This window comes from Erinaceus europaeus, chromosome 8 (assembly GCF_950295315.1).
Source record: "Erinaceus europaeus chromosome 8, mEriEur2.1, whole genome shotgun sequence".
Lineage (NCBI taxonomy): Eukaryota > Metazoa > Chordata > Mammalia > Eulipotyphla > Erinaceidae > Erinaceus > Erinaceus europaeus.
The window spans coordinates 102,306,603-102,325,147 of record NC_080169.1 but is presented as its reverse complement, the minus strand read 5'-3'; the positions used below and the strand labels follow the sequence as shown (position 1 = coordinate 102,325,147).

Here is an 18,545-nt window from a genome sequence, read left to right as displayed (position 1 = left end):
TTTCAGTTGTGACACGGAGAAAAGAATTTTCAGAACTGTCACCAAATATGTAATTGAATAAAAACAGCTTCCCATGAATTCTCCATTCATTAGGATATTTTCAACATCAAGAAACAGAAAGCCTGGTTAACACTGGATTAATTAACTTATCTAACAAACTTCTGCAAGATGACAGCTTCAGGACTGTCACAGATTTCTAATCAAACTACAGTGCTAGGTTAACATTCCTACAACCCTCTGGTCTTCCTCTCATACTTGAAAGTTGCCGGCACCAGCTCTAAGTATCCTATCTTCCTATAGAGCCTCTAACACAGGGCCCTTGAGCACCTCTCTGCCTAGAGTGGATACTTTTCTCAGATGTGCTCCAGGAGACTTTCATTCTGGCTCATAGGCTGGACTGTGACACATGGAACTCAGCAAAGTATATCCACGAGTCATAGTGACATGGGAGACAGAGCAAGTGACATAATCTGGCAAAAAAAAAAAAAATAATAATAATGACTGCTTTAGAACAGTTATTATTCATCTGCAAGGGTAAGGTAACTTGCCAGGAAACAAGATCAGGAAGGGCCAGGCAACCAATACTCTCATCCACATTCTTGTCTTCTAAATTTGGAACTTTTAAATGATGAAAGAAATACTATTAAGCACTAGCCATGAACTCCAATTTAGAATTTCTACTATTGTACATGAATTTAGCCATAACCACTTGATTTTAAGATTTCAACTAGACTTTTGACACTCAACATAGTATTTTTTTATCTAGCTTACTTGTATTTAGATATTCATTTCATCGAACAGATTAAACTTATCTACTGCTGCCAAGTTAAAGCTATTTCCAGATTTTTTTTCACTCTTGCCAAAAAAAAAACCCTGCAATAAATATCATTATATAGCTTACTTTTATACATTAGTACATGTAGGTGAGTAGGGTAAATTAGTAAGAAAATATACATATTTTATATTTACAGATAACAATATTCTAATTAACATTTTAAAATGTGAATAAAGCTGAGAATTTTTACATAAATAAATGTATTGGCTATTTGAATTGTTATTATTATTTTACCAGTTCTGGCTCATGGTGGTACGGGGGATTGAACCTGGGATTTTGGAGCCTCAGGCATGAGAATCTTTTTGCATAACCATTATGCTTTCAACTCCCGCTTGAGTTATTTTGTTTTCCTTGTACTATTTGTGTTATTTGTCAGAAACTTCTACTATTTGTGTTATTTATCAGAAACTTGTCCCCTTTTCATTGACTTGTAAAATCATTTGGTTTATAGTAGTCGGTGGTAGCAGGATATTAACTTTTGCTATAGTTGCTAGTTTGTCATTTACAAAAATTTCTGGGTTCTGTCATGTAGAAAGTTTTTTTTTAACCTAAATTATTTAAAACAATCAGACATAGGTTTTAGTTCTTATGTCTAAAATGAGTCTACTAGGATTTTCTGTGGTATACTGACTGACAATAACCACATTTCATGGCTTCCTGCTTTCCTTTTTTATCTGCCAAGCCTGAAGCAACCTCTCAATGCCACATGCCGTGTATTTCCCTTTTCTGACTGGAAATATCACCCTACCACCATAAACTAAATTTTCATACATACTTAGGGGATGTCTTAATGTTATCTATTTCACTGCATTTATCTATATGAAACCATAGCTGTAGAACTATCTGACTGTGTTACCACTATTTATTACCTTTAATTTTCAAAACCATCTTGAATGTTCTTGTATATTTGTCTTTTATTAGTGATCTGCAAGATTACAAGATAACAAGGGCATAGTTCTGCACCATTCTCACCACCGAAGATCTATTTGTTTTTTATGTGTAAATTTGAATTCACATTTACTATCATAAGACCTAAATTTTTAAAACAAAATATGAAATACTTCTATAAGACTGTAACTAGCAAAAGCACCCCACAAGAGAGGGGAACATAGTAAGCTATTGCTGGTAATAATGTTGAAAAATAAGTATGTAATCCAATTTAATCTAAACAATGGCACAACAAATATAAAAGATAACAAACGGAAAACAATGAAGCTTAGTTATACTGAAAATAACTAGGTTCCCAAACTCAGTAACTCATCTATGCTAATGAAAACCTACTAGCTTCAGAATTTTTTCTGTACTGCTGAATTGGTCTTATTTAATTAACTGGTAAAAGTTAAAAAAAAAAAAAACAACCTTATTATATTAACAATATTGATTTAAAATAAGCGTATGTAAGCATATTCCCAGGGCCAAAATGAAAACCAGTAAGATTTTGCTTTTAAGGTTCTCATGAAAATATGTTTACAGATGGATCAGACTTTGCAGACATAACACAGTCCTCATTTGTTCGATTCACAGCCTGATAACAGCAGAAGGGAATGGAATTTAACTGCTAAATTTTGGAAGCTAGATGAGGCCTTAAGATCAACTGGTCCATTCCCTCATTTTCAGATGAATAATCAAGTCCAGAGAAGATATATAATAGTGCCAAAGCTGCAGAGGGATGAGTGACAGGTCCAGATGAAGAAAGATCAAGTCTTCTGACTTTCAATTCAATATTCTTTCAATCATACCAATCTGCCACTATTGCAAGAACATAATGGGATAGAAGTGGCAGATGTGGGAAAATAACTTGACAGGGCTTAAGGAACAAAACAAGTAAACACATAACCACTATGGGAATGGCATTAGGTTGCAAAAGCTGTCATCTGTCAGTGCCTGACTTAGCATCTGGCAAATAGTGAAGACCCACCATATAGCTGCTACCTTGAAGAATAAAGATAGAAGAAAGGATTCCTCTTCTAATAGAGTTTCTATAGCAAACTTCAAAGATCTGGTGGCATGATCCACTATCTTCTAAACACAATTTTCAATTGTGTTAAATACAGAGCTTACATATGGTAAATTTGCTAAACCCCTGTGTTCACAGCCTTATTGCCAAAAGTTATTCAGACATAAACCCAATTTCTTGATGCGCTGAATTTTGACAAAATTATGCATGTTAGACACAATAATAAGAAATCCCTTCTTTATAAACAGTTGCCAATTCACTGATTTAAATTAGTTTCCTTCTGAGGGGAGTTGCTATTACATTCTAGTAAAAAAAAATAGCTCTGTGATTTCTTTAAATCTTGAGTTGTTAAATCTAAGCCATCTACAAAGTGCATCTATTTAAGCTTTTGTAGTATCTGACAAAAAGGACTTTAACAAGAGGTCATAATTTTTCAATTAGATATATCATGCCTAATTGGTGATTTCAATAATTCAAATTTCACCTATGATTCCAAACACTGATTCAAACAAAACTCATATAAATGTAGTCTTAATCAAATAACCCATATTACTGGATAATAAAGATACTAATTAAATGTTAAGTCCATCTCGCATAGCAGTAATTAACTGCATGAAAAAAAGCTTTAGAAGAACACTTAATAAGTAGAATGAATAAATAAGCTACAGGACATCCACAATGGAAATAAAATTGCTGTTTTCTAAGAATAGTTAATAATGTGAAAATTCAAACAGCAACCAGATTTGTCCATAAAAGGTCTCAAGGCTTAAAAAAATAATGATCTGGTAAGATCAATTATAAGTGAAGTTTTTAAATTCAAGGAAAAATAATCTATGGGAGGCATATATAATAGTTCTGACATAGGTCTTCTAATTATTCTAATTTAGTTCAGTAAAGATTTTCTTGGAAGATCTAGAGCACGAGAAAGACTGAATGCTCTTTAAGAAGTTATGAATAGAGGTCCGGGAGGTAGCACAGTGAATAAAGCATTGGGCTCTCAACCATGAGGTCCTTAGTTTGATCCCCGGCAGCACATGTACCAGAGTGATACCTGGTTCTTTTATCTCTCTCATGAATAAATAAATTCTTTAAATAAAAAAGTATTTTTAAAAAAATGGAGTTGGGCGGTAGCGCAGCAGGTTAAGCACACATGGTGCAAAGCGCAAGGACCAGTTAGGATCCCGGTTCAAGCCCCAGGCTCCCCACCTGCAGAGAAGTTGATTCACAGGCGGTGAAGCAGTGTCTCTCTTCCTCTCTACCTCCAGCTTCTTTCTCAATTTCTCTCTGTCTCTATCCAATAACAAATAAATAAATTTAAAAAATTTAAAAAAAGAAGTTAAGAATAAAGTCTGTGTACTTTAGCTGAAATTTTCATGTTTTAAAACTCAGAATCCAGACTATACTGCCAGATGAACCCCTAGACTTGTGGTATCAAAGTTAGAGCCATATGCTTTAGGTTCCTAATCTGAGTTTGAAGACTTAGAGAATTTCAATAATCTATAAATTAAGATAGGAAATCTGAGCATAAGTTAGTTAGCTATATTTTGGAAGTCAGAGAGAAGACCGACTTAGGGAGAACAGCATGGATAAAAATCCAGAAGGAAGAAAAGATAGGCTTTTATAAATAATTGGTATTCAATGGTCAAAACTAACTGGTGGCAAAGTAAGAGTGGAAACAAAGAATGAGGCTGGAAAATGAATTAATCTGAAGTAGAGAGCATGGACTTCATGAGCCAGACTGGACTGATGTTTAACCCTAAAAGCAATGAAAAAAAGATTCTAAACAACGAAGAAAACCACCAGATACTTGTACATAAAGACATTTTCTTTTTGCCCACTTCACCCCACCCCTGACGTTTTTGCTGCTGTTGTCACTAGGTTTCACCACTCCAAGTCAACTTTTTCAGAGAGGATGAGAGAGACAGAAACAGCAAGAAAGGGAAAGATGCCACAGCATCACTAAACCATCCCCCAGTGCTGTGGGGGTTGGGTTTGAACCTGGGTCCTGTGCAAGGCAAAGCTGACATGCTATCCAGGCTGAGTTATCCTGATTGTCCCATGATATTCTTTTCTTTTTAAATATTTATTTATTCCTTTTTGTTGCCCTTATTGTTTTATTGTTGTAGTTATTATTGTTGTTGATGTCTTCGTTGTTGGATAGGACAGAGAGAAATGGAGAGAGGAGGGGAAGACAGAGAGGGGGAGAGAGAGAGACACCTGCAGACCTGCTTCACTGCCTGTGAAGCAACACCTCTGCAGGTGGGGAGCTGGGGGCTCGAACAGATATCCTTACACCGGTCCTTGCACTTCGCACCATGTAGTGCGCTTAACCCGCTGTGCTACCACTACCACCCAACTCCCCCAAGATATTCTTTTTTTTTTTTTTTAAATATTTTATTTTATTTATTCCCTTTTGTTGCCCTTGTTTTTTTTTTTATGGTTGTAGTTGTTATTGTTGTTGTCGTCATTGTTGGATAGGACAGAGAGAAATGGAGAGAGGAGGGGAAGACAGAGAGGGGGAGAGAAAGATAGACACCTGCAGACCTGCTTCACTGCCTGTGAAGCGACTCCCCTGCAGGTGGGGAGCCGGGGTTCGAACCTGGATCCTTATGCCGGTCCTTATGCTTTGCGCCACCTGCGCTTAACCGGCTGCGCTACAGCCCGACTCCCTCCCCCAAGATATTCTTATTGGCACTAATCACTCATTAAAAGTAAAGACAACACTAAGATACCACCTCACTCCTGTAAGAATGGCATACATCAAAAAGGACAGCAGCAACAAATGCTGGAGAGGCTGTGGGGACAGAGGGTTCTTTTACATTGCTGGTGGGAATGTAAATTGGTACAGCCTCTGTGGAGAGCAGTCTGGAAAACTCTCACAAGGCTAGACATGGGTCTTCCATATGATCCAGTAATTCCTCTCCTGGGGTTATACCCCAAGGACTCCATAACACCCAACCAAAAAAAGGTGTGTACTCCTATGTTCATAGCAGCACAATTCATAATAGCTAAAACCTGGAAGCAACCCAGGTGCCCAACAACAGATGAGTGGATGAGAAAGCTGTAGTATATATATACACAATGGAATACTATGCAGCTATCAAGAACAATGAACCCACCTTCTCTGACCCATCTTGGACAGACCTAGAAGGAATTATGTTAAGTGAGCTAAGTCAGAAAGATAAAGATGAGTATGGGATGATCCCACTCATCAACAGAAGTTGACTAAGAAGATCTGAAAGGGAAACTAAAAGCAGGACCTGATCAAATTGTAAGTAGGGCAGCAAAGTAAAAACCCTGTGGTGAGGGGTAGACATGCAGCTTCCTGGGCCAGTGGGGGGTGGGAGTGGGTGGGAGGGATGGGTCACAGTCTTTTGGTGGTGGGAATGGTGTTTATGTACACTCCTAGCAACATGTAGACATATAAATCACTAGTTAATTACTATGAGGGGGGAAAATTAATTGTATGTCTCAAAGTTTTTCAAAACACAAACTGAATCTTTTTAATATATAGGCTGTGTATTTGATATGCGGACTCTCTCAAAAGCCTAGACCAAGTAGATTAGAAGCATCCAATAGCACAGCTATATACAAGATACTGGGTACTGTACAGCAAACCATAACAAAAGGACTTTTCAAAGTTAACCCAATTACCAAATAATGTGATGATAACATTAACTATCCATTGTCTTTTTGAACCCTAAGACAGCAGGAACCTCACATCTCCACTATAGAGCCCCTACTTCCCCCAGTCCTGGAACCCCTGGATAGGGCCCACTTTCCCGTATGCCTCTCCTAATCCAAACCAAATAATATTGCATCCGTCAACCACAACCTAACCAACGCAACGATTGCCACCTCAACATGCTTCACTTCACCTCAGACTGTGTCCAGAGACTTCACGTGTGAAATGACAACCTTTCAGCTTCATTACTCGGGTGAGACCTTTCCTTTTATAGTACACTCTAATTTCATCTCAGGTGGTTCACTTTCTAACAAAGTCCCAAAACCTAGATATACACCAGTTTCTGTGAGAGAGAGCTTATGTTCACACGTATCCATAAACTACTGCAAAATATATACCTGAAAGCAGAAGTACACTAGAGTTTGCAGTGAGTACCTCCCTAACACTTCCTCTCCACTATTCCAAGCTTTGGGTCCATGATTGCTCAACAATTTGTTTGGCTTTGTATGTTAACTCTCTTTTCAATCACCAGGTTCCAGATGCCATCAGGATGCTAGCCAGGCTTCCCTGGATTGAAGACCCCACCAATGTGTCCTGGAGCTCAGCTTCCCCAGAGACACACCCTACTAGGGAAAGAGAGAGGCAGACTGGGAGCATGGACCGACCAGTCAACGCCCATGTTCAGCGGGGAAGCAATTACAGAAGCCAGACCTTCTACCTTCTGCAACCCTCAATGACTCTGGGTCCATGCTCCCAGAGGGATAGAGAATGGGAAAGCTATCGGGGGAGGGGGTGGGATGTGGAGATTGGGTGGTGGGAATTGTGTGTTGTACTCCTCCTACCCTATGGTTTTGTTAATTAATCCTTTCTTTTTTTTTTTTCCCCCCCTTTTGTTGCCCTTGTTGTAGCCTCGTTGTGGTTTGCTATTATTATTGCCATTGTTGATGTTGTTCGTTGTTGGATAGGACAGAGAGAAATGGAGAGAGGAGGGGAAGACAGAGAGGGGGAGAGAAAGACAGACACCTGCAGACCTGCTTCACCGCTCGTGAAGCGACTCCCCTGCAGGTGGGGGGCCGGGGGATCGAACCGGGATCCCTAAGCCGGTCCTTGCGCTTTGCGCCACATGCGCTTAACCCACTGCGCCACCGCCCGACCCCCTGATTAATCCTTTCTTAAATAAAAAAAATTAAAAAAAAAAAAGTAAAGGTAGTCAATCTACTTTTTCCTCCCTATGCACAATTCTGAGCTCCATGAAGACAGAACCTTTAGTCAGGGTTGGGGGTGGATAGCATAATGGTTATGCAAATAGACTTTCATGCCTGAGGCTCCAAGTCCTAGGTTCAATTCCCCCACAACACCATAAAAAAAAAAAAAGAACCTTTATTCACAGTTGCATTCCTAGTGCTCAGCTGTTATCTGATACTTAGTAGGCAACTAAATGTGGAATAAAGACCATAATCTAGGGTTCTGCACCCAACTGGTAGCACAAAACAGCTGTATTCTGCTTGCAGCATGCAGAATGGACTTGAGGCAGAGATGGGGTACACAGGAAGAAGACAAGATATAGAAGACAAATAGGTGGTAATAAAGTCTACAGAGTTGGCACCTTTGATAGCACAACAGATTTACATGCCTGAGGCACCAGGGCTCCCAGGTTCAATTCCCAGTACCACCATAAACTGAGAAGTGCTCTGGTTAAAAAGAAAAAAAAAAAAAACAGACTCGTCCAAACTAGTGAGACAGCAACAGGAACAGAGAGGAGTTAACAGTGACAAGACTCAACTACTGAATGGGCAAGTAGGTGATATTATATTGGACTGTCAGAAAAGTCATGACATATTTTGTTTATGTTTTTCTACGTAAAGATAAGTATCAGAAAGATTAGAGTGAGAAGGGCTCTGAGGGTTAGAATGGTGATTCTCAGTCCTGGCCACACAGCAGAAGTATGCAGAGAGGTGGTTAGCGAGAAACAGACAATGAAACAAAGACAGCAGGAAGGGAGTAGAAAAAACGGAAAATATAGGAAAGAGGAAAGGAAAAAGAGGAGAGAGAGTATAGAGGACTGGAGGTAAGGAAAAATGAAAGAGAACTGAGGAAGGGAGAAACAAAATGAAGGAGCAGATGGAAAAAGTAAGAAAAGGAAAAAAAAACCAGCAGTTTAAATTTCATGCTCACAAAGTCACAAAGGTTCTGCAGTTGCAAATCACAACAGTTTTATGCAGGAAATGTTCCAATTTTCCAGAGGCTTAACTCTGTCAAAAAAATCTTCAGTTAAAGAACTCATAAGTTACAGGCATACTTTTATATAGTACAAAATTTACTGTCTAGATATAATCATGTAAGTGCACATCATACAGTGCACAGTTAACACCTGAAAATGTATACCTAGATCAAAGAACGACTTGTATTATTATTGTTTTTAAAGGTAGAGACAGACTGTGACAAGATCACAGCTCTGAAGCTTCCTTTAATGCAGTGGGGGCTGGGCTCGAGCCTGGGTCGTGCACATGGCAAAGCAGTGCACTCTCCAAATAAGCTATTTACCAGCCTTATATTTTAATTTATTTAACTTATTACAAAGAGAGAAAGAGAGAGAGACAGATATGCCAGAGGTCAAACTGAGAAGTCTCAAGCATGCAAGTTTTGTGTTCTATGTTGACCAAACAAGTGACATTCTAAAAGATAGATAGACTCTGGCATCAAACTTTTTAGTACCCTCATATTATATCTGGGAAAAGGGGAAAAGAAGAGCAGAGCAGGGAAGGGGAGGGGAGGGGAGGGGAGGGGAGGGAGAACCAAGCCCAAACTTCTTGCATTTATACAAGGCACTGAATAATCAGACTCTTGGTCTATTTCTATTTCTCTCAGTTCATTTCATACCAGCTTTCCAGACCCTCAATTTCCCCACCTCAACCAGTGCCATTGGCTTTTGGAACACAAAATTCTTTCCTGCTTTGGGACCTTTTCACTTAGTTCTTAGCATGGTTTTTCCTAATTTTCTACTTCTCATTTTAATCTTAAAGGTTAAATCCCCCAGGAACTTTTCCAACCAACTCTGTCTGGGTGGGACTTCCCACATTACTCATTATCACAGCATTTATTTTTTCCCTTCACAATATTTAGAATACAAATAAAGGTTTCTCTCCATTAGAATATGAGTCCTTGGAGTAAAGAGATCTTATTCCCCTAAGGTCCAGGACTGTATCCAAGTACCTAAAACACTAATGGTATCCAGAAGGTATAACAGCAAGTGAAGAAGGAATAGGAGCTGGAGTTGGAGTAGGAGTTGGAGTAGGAGTAGAGAGAGAGGATCAAACTTCAATGCTAATAGGAGACTAACAAATACTGTTAGTGAATAAGCTACTTTGCATTGTGAAATAACTCAGCGTAAGCCAATTACAATTAAAGAATGCAAAGAAAAACTGATGGTTCTAATTTTACAAAGCTGGTTATAGTAATAAGAGCATAAAGACAAAAGGTATCACCATGATTTAACATGAATTTTAAAGTAGCAAAATAACACTAATTTCATACAATAAATATGTTATAAAACTAGGAGGAAAGAAATAAAAATGGGTGGTTTGGGGCTGGTGGGATGGCTCAGATGGATAGTGTACACCACCTAGGTTCACGCTGGGCTCCATTTCACTGAAGGAAGCCTCAGTGCTGTGGTCACCCTCTAGCTCTCTTTGCTCTGTCCAAAAAAAAAAAAGGTCCTTTTTATTATCCTTTTTCGTATATTCCAAATTGTTCACAATTTAAGTTGTTTTTTGGGGGGCCTCCAGGAATATCAATGGGGCCCAGTGCTGGTACTACAAAACCACTGCTCCTGGAAGCCATTTTTTCAATTTTATTAGAAGGACAGAAAGAAACAGAGAGGAGGAGAGCAGATGGGGAGCAGTGGCTCAAACCCAGTCTTTTTCTGTAATCAAAACAAAATTGTACAAGATCACACACTGCTGACCCTACGGAATGAATAAAGTATTGTACTGGTAAATTTTGCAAATTACTATGTATTAGTAACTCACTTTTAAAAATCCACATTTTCTAGTTAGAGTTAAATTACAATTGTAGGTGAGACTTATCTCTTTCCTCCTGGTTATTTTAATAGAAAATGAGAATAACTCTTAAAAGCTAGAAGAAGTAAACTTAAATCAAATTCTTTCAAAATACCTATACACACTATCCTATGGTAGCAGAATACAAAAGACTAAACAAAGAAAACAGACAATTCCAGACATTACTGGTCATTTTGTGTTTTTCTTCCTTAATTCTAGACAACATTCTTAAACTTTTTAGACATCACCAGCTGACTTCCTAGTATAGGGATCAGAGAATTTTTACTGTACTGGTCCCATTCCCCTACTTCTTGACCCCTCTTCTCCTTCCATGAATTTTTGCCACAACTTTTAGTTAAACTGTAGTTTTTGTGTTAAGATTAGGGAAATACTGTTCACTATATGGGATGTCATATGATTATGTTTCCTTACGGTTATTTTTATTTTCTTATTACATTCTAACCTTGGTTTTTCGCATCAGATGTCATTTACCTAACAACAGTCTTTTATTCCAAACGCTCAAACCTACCGAATGGGTCTACTTTTATTTGGAAACCTCACTTTGGGTGAGGATGTCTCCTCCTGCTCCAGTTCCTATTTCCTCCTTCTCCAATCTCAACTGGATGCTCATTGGGCTGTTGTGCCTCTATCATCTTGGGATGGCCCTTCATTGCTTTCCTGTGTTCACTCCTTTTTTTTTTTTTTTTTCCGAGCTCCTGTGTTTTCTTTTCAATTACTTTTACTCCCTTTTGTTAGCGTATATGGTGTACTAACTTCCTAAGAAAGAGTACATAAAAGATCTATCATTTTCTAAATTTTGTGTGGCAGACACTTGTTGACTACATGACCCAATAGCCATTTCCAAGCCCTCTCCCCTATGGACTATTATAAAAGCTGCAAGGCTAAATACTGTCTTTCCATACGCTCTTGAAAATAATAAAGAAGGAAGGAGATCTTGGAACAGGTTTTGCTTTACTTCCTTTTTCTATAAGCATATCGCTTGAGGTGAAACAGCCCATATGCCAGCAGGAGGTGATAGTCACATTAATGGTGGAAAAATGGGGCACTGGGTTCAAAGGATGGAGGGTCCAGTGGATCTTGGTGGAAAGATATTTTTCTGGTACTTCGCGGGAGCGTAAGGCAACGTGACCACATTGGAGGGGTGAGAAACTGTACTTCTAAAATATTTACAGATTTGTTAATAAAGTTTGCCTCAAAAAACAAATCAAACTTAAAAAAAAAAAGAAAGAAAAGAAAACTGAAAGACTAAAAAGAACATAAGGTATTCATGAGACTGACTGAGTCACTACAAAAGTCCTGGAGTACATACGTCTCAGTTTCTTGTTATGTGATAGGAAAGATATCCTATTTATTTAATGCTTTCTATTACTTGGAAACAAATACACATTGTGACAGATCCTGTATGCTTGAAACAGTGTTTCTTTCCTCTAATCTTACTTGTGTTCTAGCTAGAAATAGAATTCTAGGTTGCTGATAATTTTCCTCAGAATTTGTAAGACTTTGTTCCTCACCTTACAGGTTACAAAGAATCTATCATTCTAAATTCTATTCCTTGCATATGACCTCATTTTATATTAGAAGCTTTTACAACATTCTCTTTTATGGCTAATGTTTGAAATTCTGCAATATATAGTTATGTATGTATCAAAATGATACTTTTTTAAAATCTAAATTCCATGTACTAACTTCTAAAGGAGGTCATTTGCAATGTGGAGACTAATTGGGGAATTTTTTCCAGTATTTACTTAATTTGTAATCCAGCCACTTAAAAAAATTCTTTATAGTTGGATATTAATCTGATTTTCTGAGATCCTTATTTTTTAAATCTCTATTCTATGTCTTTTTATACTTTTTGGAAAATTTCTTAGAGTTCTACTTTTTCTTATTCTAATTAAATTTCCCAGTTACTTTTCAGTCTCTGATCTTTTATTGTAGCCTACTATTGTTTTATTATCTTTTCTCTAAGGAAACTGATCTTGATTATTATTGTTTTCATTTACTTACACTGCATGCATTATTCCAAGTTTCAGTTTTCAGGTTTTTTTCCCCTCTCTCTGTTTCATAGTGAACGTCCTAATATAGAAGATTAACTAACAGTTCATTAAGAGTTTAGAAACAGATAGTTGAAACCAGTATGTATATAGTGGGTAATTTCATATAGGGATTAGGCTATGAAAATGGTATCGGGTACTAGGCAAAAATAAATAAGACATTTTTATGGGGGGGGGTTTGGAGAATCCCCATACAATAATATCTGAACATCTTTTCCTTAAGGGTATATAGTTCTGAACACTATACTTTCAGGGGACATGTCTATAGAATATTATATAGTTCTTCCAGACAAAGTGCTTCTAATCTTCTACTAGAAGATGTATGTCTAGCACCATGGGTGCAGGAATATAGTTAGGAGTTCTACTAGTCAAAATACAGGCTTAGTTGAAATGTCTGCTCTACCCTTCTGTCTCTATAGAGTCTCTATTATTTACTTTCCTACAGGAAATAAAGCTGTGGCCCCTTCCTAGAAGGAAATGTGGCAGAAGGGTCCTGAGGGTCAATGTCATTCACAGGCGTTTTATTTTACTTTATTTTATTTTATTCTTTTTTTTAGCAGAGCACTGTTTAATTCTGGCTTATGGTGGTGCCTGGAATTGAGTTTGGGAACCTGGAGCTTCAGGCATGAGAATCTGTTTGTATAACCATTATGCTATCTCCCCTTTCTTTAATATACTGGGTTTTTTTTTTTCATTTTAAGTATTTTCTTACTAAGTATTCAACTAAGTATGAAAACTATTTAAAAAAAAGTTCTGTTTTTATAAGCAACAGTTAAAGGAAAAGCAGGATGACAATTTCTTACCCTAATACTCAAAGTAGGCATTTATAAATGATAAAATATTATTCAGTTTACCAGTCACAGGCAAAGCAACTACTATTTAGCATAGCATCCAAATTAAACTATTATGAGAGTGAGTCCAGGGAACTATGCATAAACTGTGACTATTTCAGACAAACCAACTAGGCTACAACAAGAATAATTACTTAAATACTAGGCTTGAAACTTAAAAGGCATTACAATTCTGTTAAGTCATCTCTCTGAACAAAGACACATTGTACAATGTTAGTGACTAATATAAAGATTAAATCATGAAAATTAAAGGTAGATTTAGCAAAAATAGGTTAATAATAAAATATTAATAGGAGTAAAGGCTGCCCCTTTAACAAGTTCACAAATAATTCTTTTAGAAATTCAGTCTCTCTGAAAAAAGAAAATGATAATATTAATTCATATGCCTTTAAATAGAATGATATAATTTAGCTGGCAGAACTCTCTCAGAATTATTTCAAGTAATAAAATGGGGAAGAGTAATGATTAGAAAGAAAAGAAAATAGGCTATAGTTTTTCTACCTAAAGAAGTTAAGGCAAGAGAGAAGGATCACTAAATGCCTTTACCCATTCCAGAGTCTTTCTTGGTGCCATCTGATATTATGTCTACATGATCAGAGTCCACATCATAACTAAAGAAATCATTCAAATAGGTCTTCGATCGCTGGCCACCAAATACATACAAGCAACGATTTTTCTGAAAAATAAGAAAAAAAAGGCAAAGGAAAAAAAATAGAAGTCACTTGCATGAAGAATTTAGAATGATCCTTTTAAAACTAAAAACTCTACAAAACTAACTTTATGACAGACCCCACGGATTGGCGTACTAAGCTGCAAGAAGAGGAAATGAGGGTGCTCTCTCTGTATCACTAAAAGGTGGGCTCTAGGGGGTCCTGTTACAAGTGAAAAATCCTGGTGCAGAATAATGTGGACAGGGAGCACCCTGTCTCTGCGCAAAAAGAGATAAAAAGGAACATGTGTTTGCTTCTTCACAAAGAAACAAAGTAAGGAAATTAACAGGAGACAGGTACCTAAAGGGAAAGGCACTAAGCAGGAAGACAGGGAGAAAAGTCATCTTTCTTTGAAAGTAACTTTACTTACATCATGTACCAAAAACTATGCATGTGCTTCTGCTTATGAGAAAACAAGACTCAAAAGGAAAACATCTAAAATTTGTAATATAAAAAATTTTGTATATACTGTTGTGACCATACAGAATTCTTATCACACCAGAGGTGATATTTTTAAATTCATTTTTATGATTATCCATTCATAGTAAACTATATCCTAGAAAGAAATCTTTAAAAAAAGCCTTCAATAATTTTGTAGTTAGTTTTGCTATTCTGTAACTAATGCAAACAAACAAACAAACAAAAACAAGGACGGGGTATGTTTGTAATTGCAATCTTCAATTCGATTAGACATAGTATGAACTTCTTTCTCTTACAACATATATGTATATATAGTCTATCAATATATGTGTGTATAAATAAGCATATAGATATATTGATATATGTGGGTACATGTCTATATATGTACACTGGGAAGGAGCCACTCCTACCAAACAATCTGGAAAAAGTGGAGCAATGATACAGCATTAGATTATAATACATCAAATAAGTAGGAAGTCTATTCATTCATAACAATACTTTAAGGACTTAAGTGAGGGGTGAGAATGTTTTACAGATACCTATCTCCGGCAAATGAGAAATTGTACCCATATCTTAACAACTATAAACTATTAACTCCACAATTAAGGAAAGAACTACAGGAAGAAAGAAAGAAAGAAAGAAAGAAAGAAAGAAAGAAAGAAAGAAAGAAAAAAAGAAAGGGTGAGGGAGGAAGAAAGGATACCTCAACTCATTAATCTGTAAAAAAGGAAGAAAGAAAGAAAACCCAAGCATTTATATTAGCAATTTTGTGTGATTTATATCCCAGGGTAGCCAAATAACTTATGCGGATAAGTTTTTAATAATGAAACTACAGTTAATAAATACAGGAGAAACGAAATACCTTAAAAAAAAGAAACCATCATTTTATACTCCTACTGAAATCTAGGCAATAATTATCAATAGTTGATAAAGCCATCTGGTTAAAAAAAAAAAAAAAGGCTGATGTGACTATCAATATAATTGAGAAATCAGGCTGTAACACTAAACCCACTAAAAATGTGACATCACCAAAAGTATGGGGACTAGGTGCAAAAGGCCTCTTGCTATTTTGCAAGCAGATCATCTACTAGGTATTTTGGCACCTCATATTCCGCTCCAACCTCCCCCACCCAAAGTGAGTTAAGTCTGAAATCAAGTCTCTGCATCTTTCTGATAAAAGAAAAGATAAAGGACAGGGAATGAGGTTGAACGACATTCTATGGATAAGAATCAGTCAACCCAAATAGTTCAGATAACCTTAGTTCAGTTTCTTTAACAAATAATTAGTATGTGGTAGAAAAATGGGGAAATACTGTTGTAAGTTAACAGGAGGTTAAGAGACATCACTATCAATGCAACAAACAAATCTTGGGAGTGGGGGAAGGCACCTGACATGAGTCGCTATGAAAAGGAAGAAACTATTCTTATTTTTGCTGGGTACTATAATGGTATTGTAATTATGCTTTGTATCCACCAATAATAAACTATTAATTACTAATTAGTAATTAGCATCTACTAATTACTACAGTATTACTATAGTATTTATAGTGATAAAATGGCAGGGTTGTTCCAGCACAAAATGAAAAACAACATGATGATGATAAGAACTGATTAATGAGTACACAGGAACTTACACTTTTTTCCCTACCTTAGGACAAGGTTAAAAATTTCCATCAAATTTTCTAAATGTTTGGATGAGAAGAGACTGGGTAGTGGCACATCCAGTAGAGTGCATACACAAAGACCCAGGTTTGGGGCCAGGAGGTGATACACTTCATTAAGTGCACGTTACCAAGCTCAAGGCCCCAGGCTCGAGTCCCCACTTCCCACCTGCAGGGGGAACGCTTCGTGAGTGGGGAGGCAGATCTGCAGGTGTCTACTTTTCTCTCCCCCCCTCTTTATCTTCCCCACTTCTTTTTCAATTTCTGTCTTATCTAATACAAAAATTAAACAAAACAAAAAGCCCAAGTTTTCATCCTAACATCTGCAAAGATTAGAGAAGGATCTCTGTGATGGTTTTCTTAATACACTTTAAGTATAATTCTATAAAGTCAATTCTTTTTTTTTAATGGTATTTCTTTTTTAAAATGTTTATTTATTTATTCCCTTTTGTTGCCCTTGTTGTAGTTATTGTTGTTGATGTCGTTGTTGGATAGGACAGAGAGAAATGGAGAGAGGAGGGGAAGACAGTCACCTGCAGACCTGCTTCACCGTCTATGAAGCGACTCCCTTGCAGGTGGGGAGTCGGGGGCTTGAACCGGGATCCTTATGCCGGTCCTTGTGCTTTGTGCCACGTGTGCTTAACCCCCTGCGCTACCGCCTGACTCCCAAAGTCAATTATTAATCCTTCACATTTAGTGGATAGTAGCACAGGGAAAAATAACACTAATAAAGTCAATCTAGTTACTAAGAGAAGTCAGTAACCAAAACACTTAAGACAGTAAAAATATCTACACAAACAGTGAAAATACTCCTAATGTGCCTAGAATAGTTAGGTCCTAACTATTTTGGGACAGGACGATGGAAAGAGTTACAATTAGTAAAATACATTATAATTTTTACCTATCACTACCTGCTAAATAACTTCTAATGAAAACTTTTTTCTCACTGAACAATTAGTTTCTGCCAACTCCTTTTCCTATTGAGATATACATGACAAAATAAAATAACGCAATGGAGAGTTTCTTACTGAGTGGAATAGCATGCAGTGTCCTATCCGAGACTGGATGTCCTCAGGCCCAGCATTACAGGAGTCCTCTCGAAGAAGCTTCCAGGTTTGACAGTGACAGTTGAAAGCAAACAACCCGCTGAACTGCGGTTCACTGGCTCTGCTGTCGTCTACGCTGCCATTACATGTCAAAATTCTACCACCAAAGGTGTAGATCATATGTTTTTCTGAGTCCATACACATCTATCAGAACAGGGCAACAGAGCGAATAGTTTTAGACCGTTCCTGCCAGAGGTGCTAAAATGAAACTAATGGTTGTCGCTTTAGATTGCTGAAACCGCAAACTGTTTTACTAACACTAAATACCATGGTTACCGCATGTACTTATTGCAAGACTGCTCACCACCTGGCAGAGGGTCAGGATGTGTTTCTATACATCCTTTCACGTTTGCATTTCCCCCACCCCGGTGAGAATCAAATATGTTAGGTTACAGAGATGTAGATATTTTTAAGATTGTATGACTTCTACCAAAGTAACCAAATGATACATGCAGTGCTGATTTATACCTAAGAGAGAATACTGGTCACACTCTATAGGTAGTAAACATGGCTTCCCTTTTACCCTAATTTTATTTATTTATTTTTAAATTTATTTTATTTATTTATTCTCTTTTGTTGCCTTTGTTGTTTTATTGTTGTAGTTATTGTTGTTGTTGTCGTTGTTGGATAGGACAGAGAGAAATGGAGAGAGGAGGGGAAGACATAGAGGAGGAGAGAAAGATAGACACCTGCAGACCTGCTTCACCGCCTGTGAAGCGACTCCCCTGCAGGTGGGGAGCCGGGGTTCGAACCGGGATCCTTATGCCGATCCTTGTGCTTTTGCGCCACCTGCGCTTAACCCACTGCACTACAGCCCGACTCCCCTTACCCTAATTTTAAATAGCTCCTTTTCCTTTTCTTTTCAGCAAGCATCTGCTAATCGTGTTACCATCTGCTAAAGAATAAAGGGCAAGGGGGACATCATAATGGTGCTGCAAACAGACTCTCTTGCCTAAGGCTTGAGGTTCCAGCTTCAATCCCCCACACCACCATAAGCCAGAGCTAACCAGTGCTCTGAAAAAGAGACAGAATAGATATATAACTAATAATGATGAGGCTAGACTCATCTTTCTTTACATGCTTTACAAAACTCTTCAAATTATATGCTTCTGTAGCTCATATGCTAAAATTAGAATAGAGTTTAGCACAATCCTACACAAGGATAATATGCAAATCTGTGAAGCATTGCA

The 18,545-nt window shown here is 37.4% G+C and overlaps 1 protein-coding gene across 15 annotated transcripts in view; it reads right to left on the bottom strand.

Moving 5' to 3' along the window:
• Positions 1-18,545, bottom strand: part of MKLN1 (muskelin 1) — a 439,788-nt gene that overhangs the window by 41,336 nt on the left and 379,907 nt on the right. For all 15 annotated transcript variants that reach the window (XR_009551231.1, XR_009551232.1, XM_060196585.1 and 12 more), the window contains 2 exons: positions 17,278-17,499; positions 14,005-14,134 (listed from right to left, as the gene is read on the bottom strand). Coding sequence is in view for 13 of the 15 variants with exons in the window: in XM_060196585.1 (XP_060052568.1) it covers positions 14,005-14,134; positions 17,278-17,499 (352 nt within the window). In the remaining 2 variants the exon portion in view is untranslated. The remainder of the gene's footprint in view (positions 1-14,004; positions 14,135-17,277; positions 17,500-18,545) is intronic.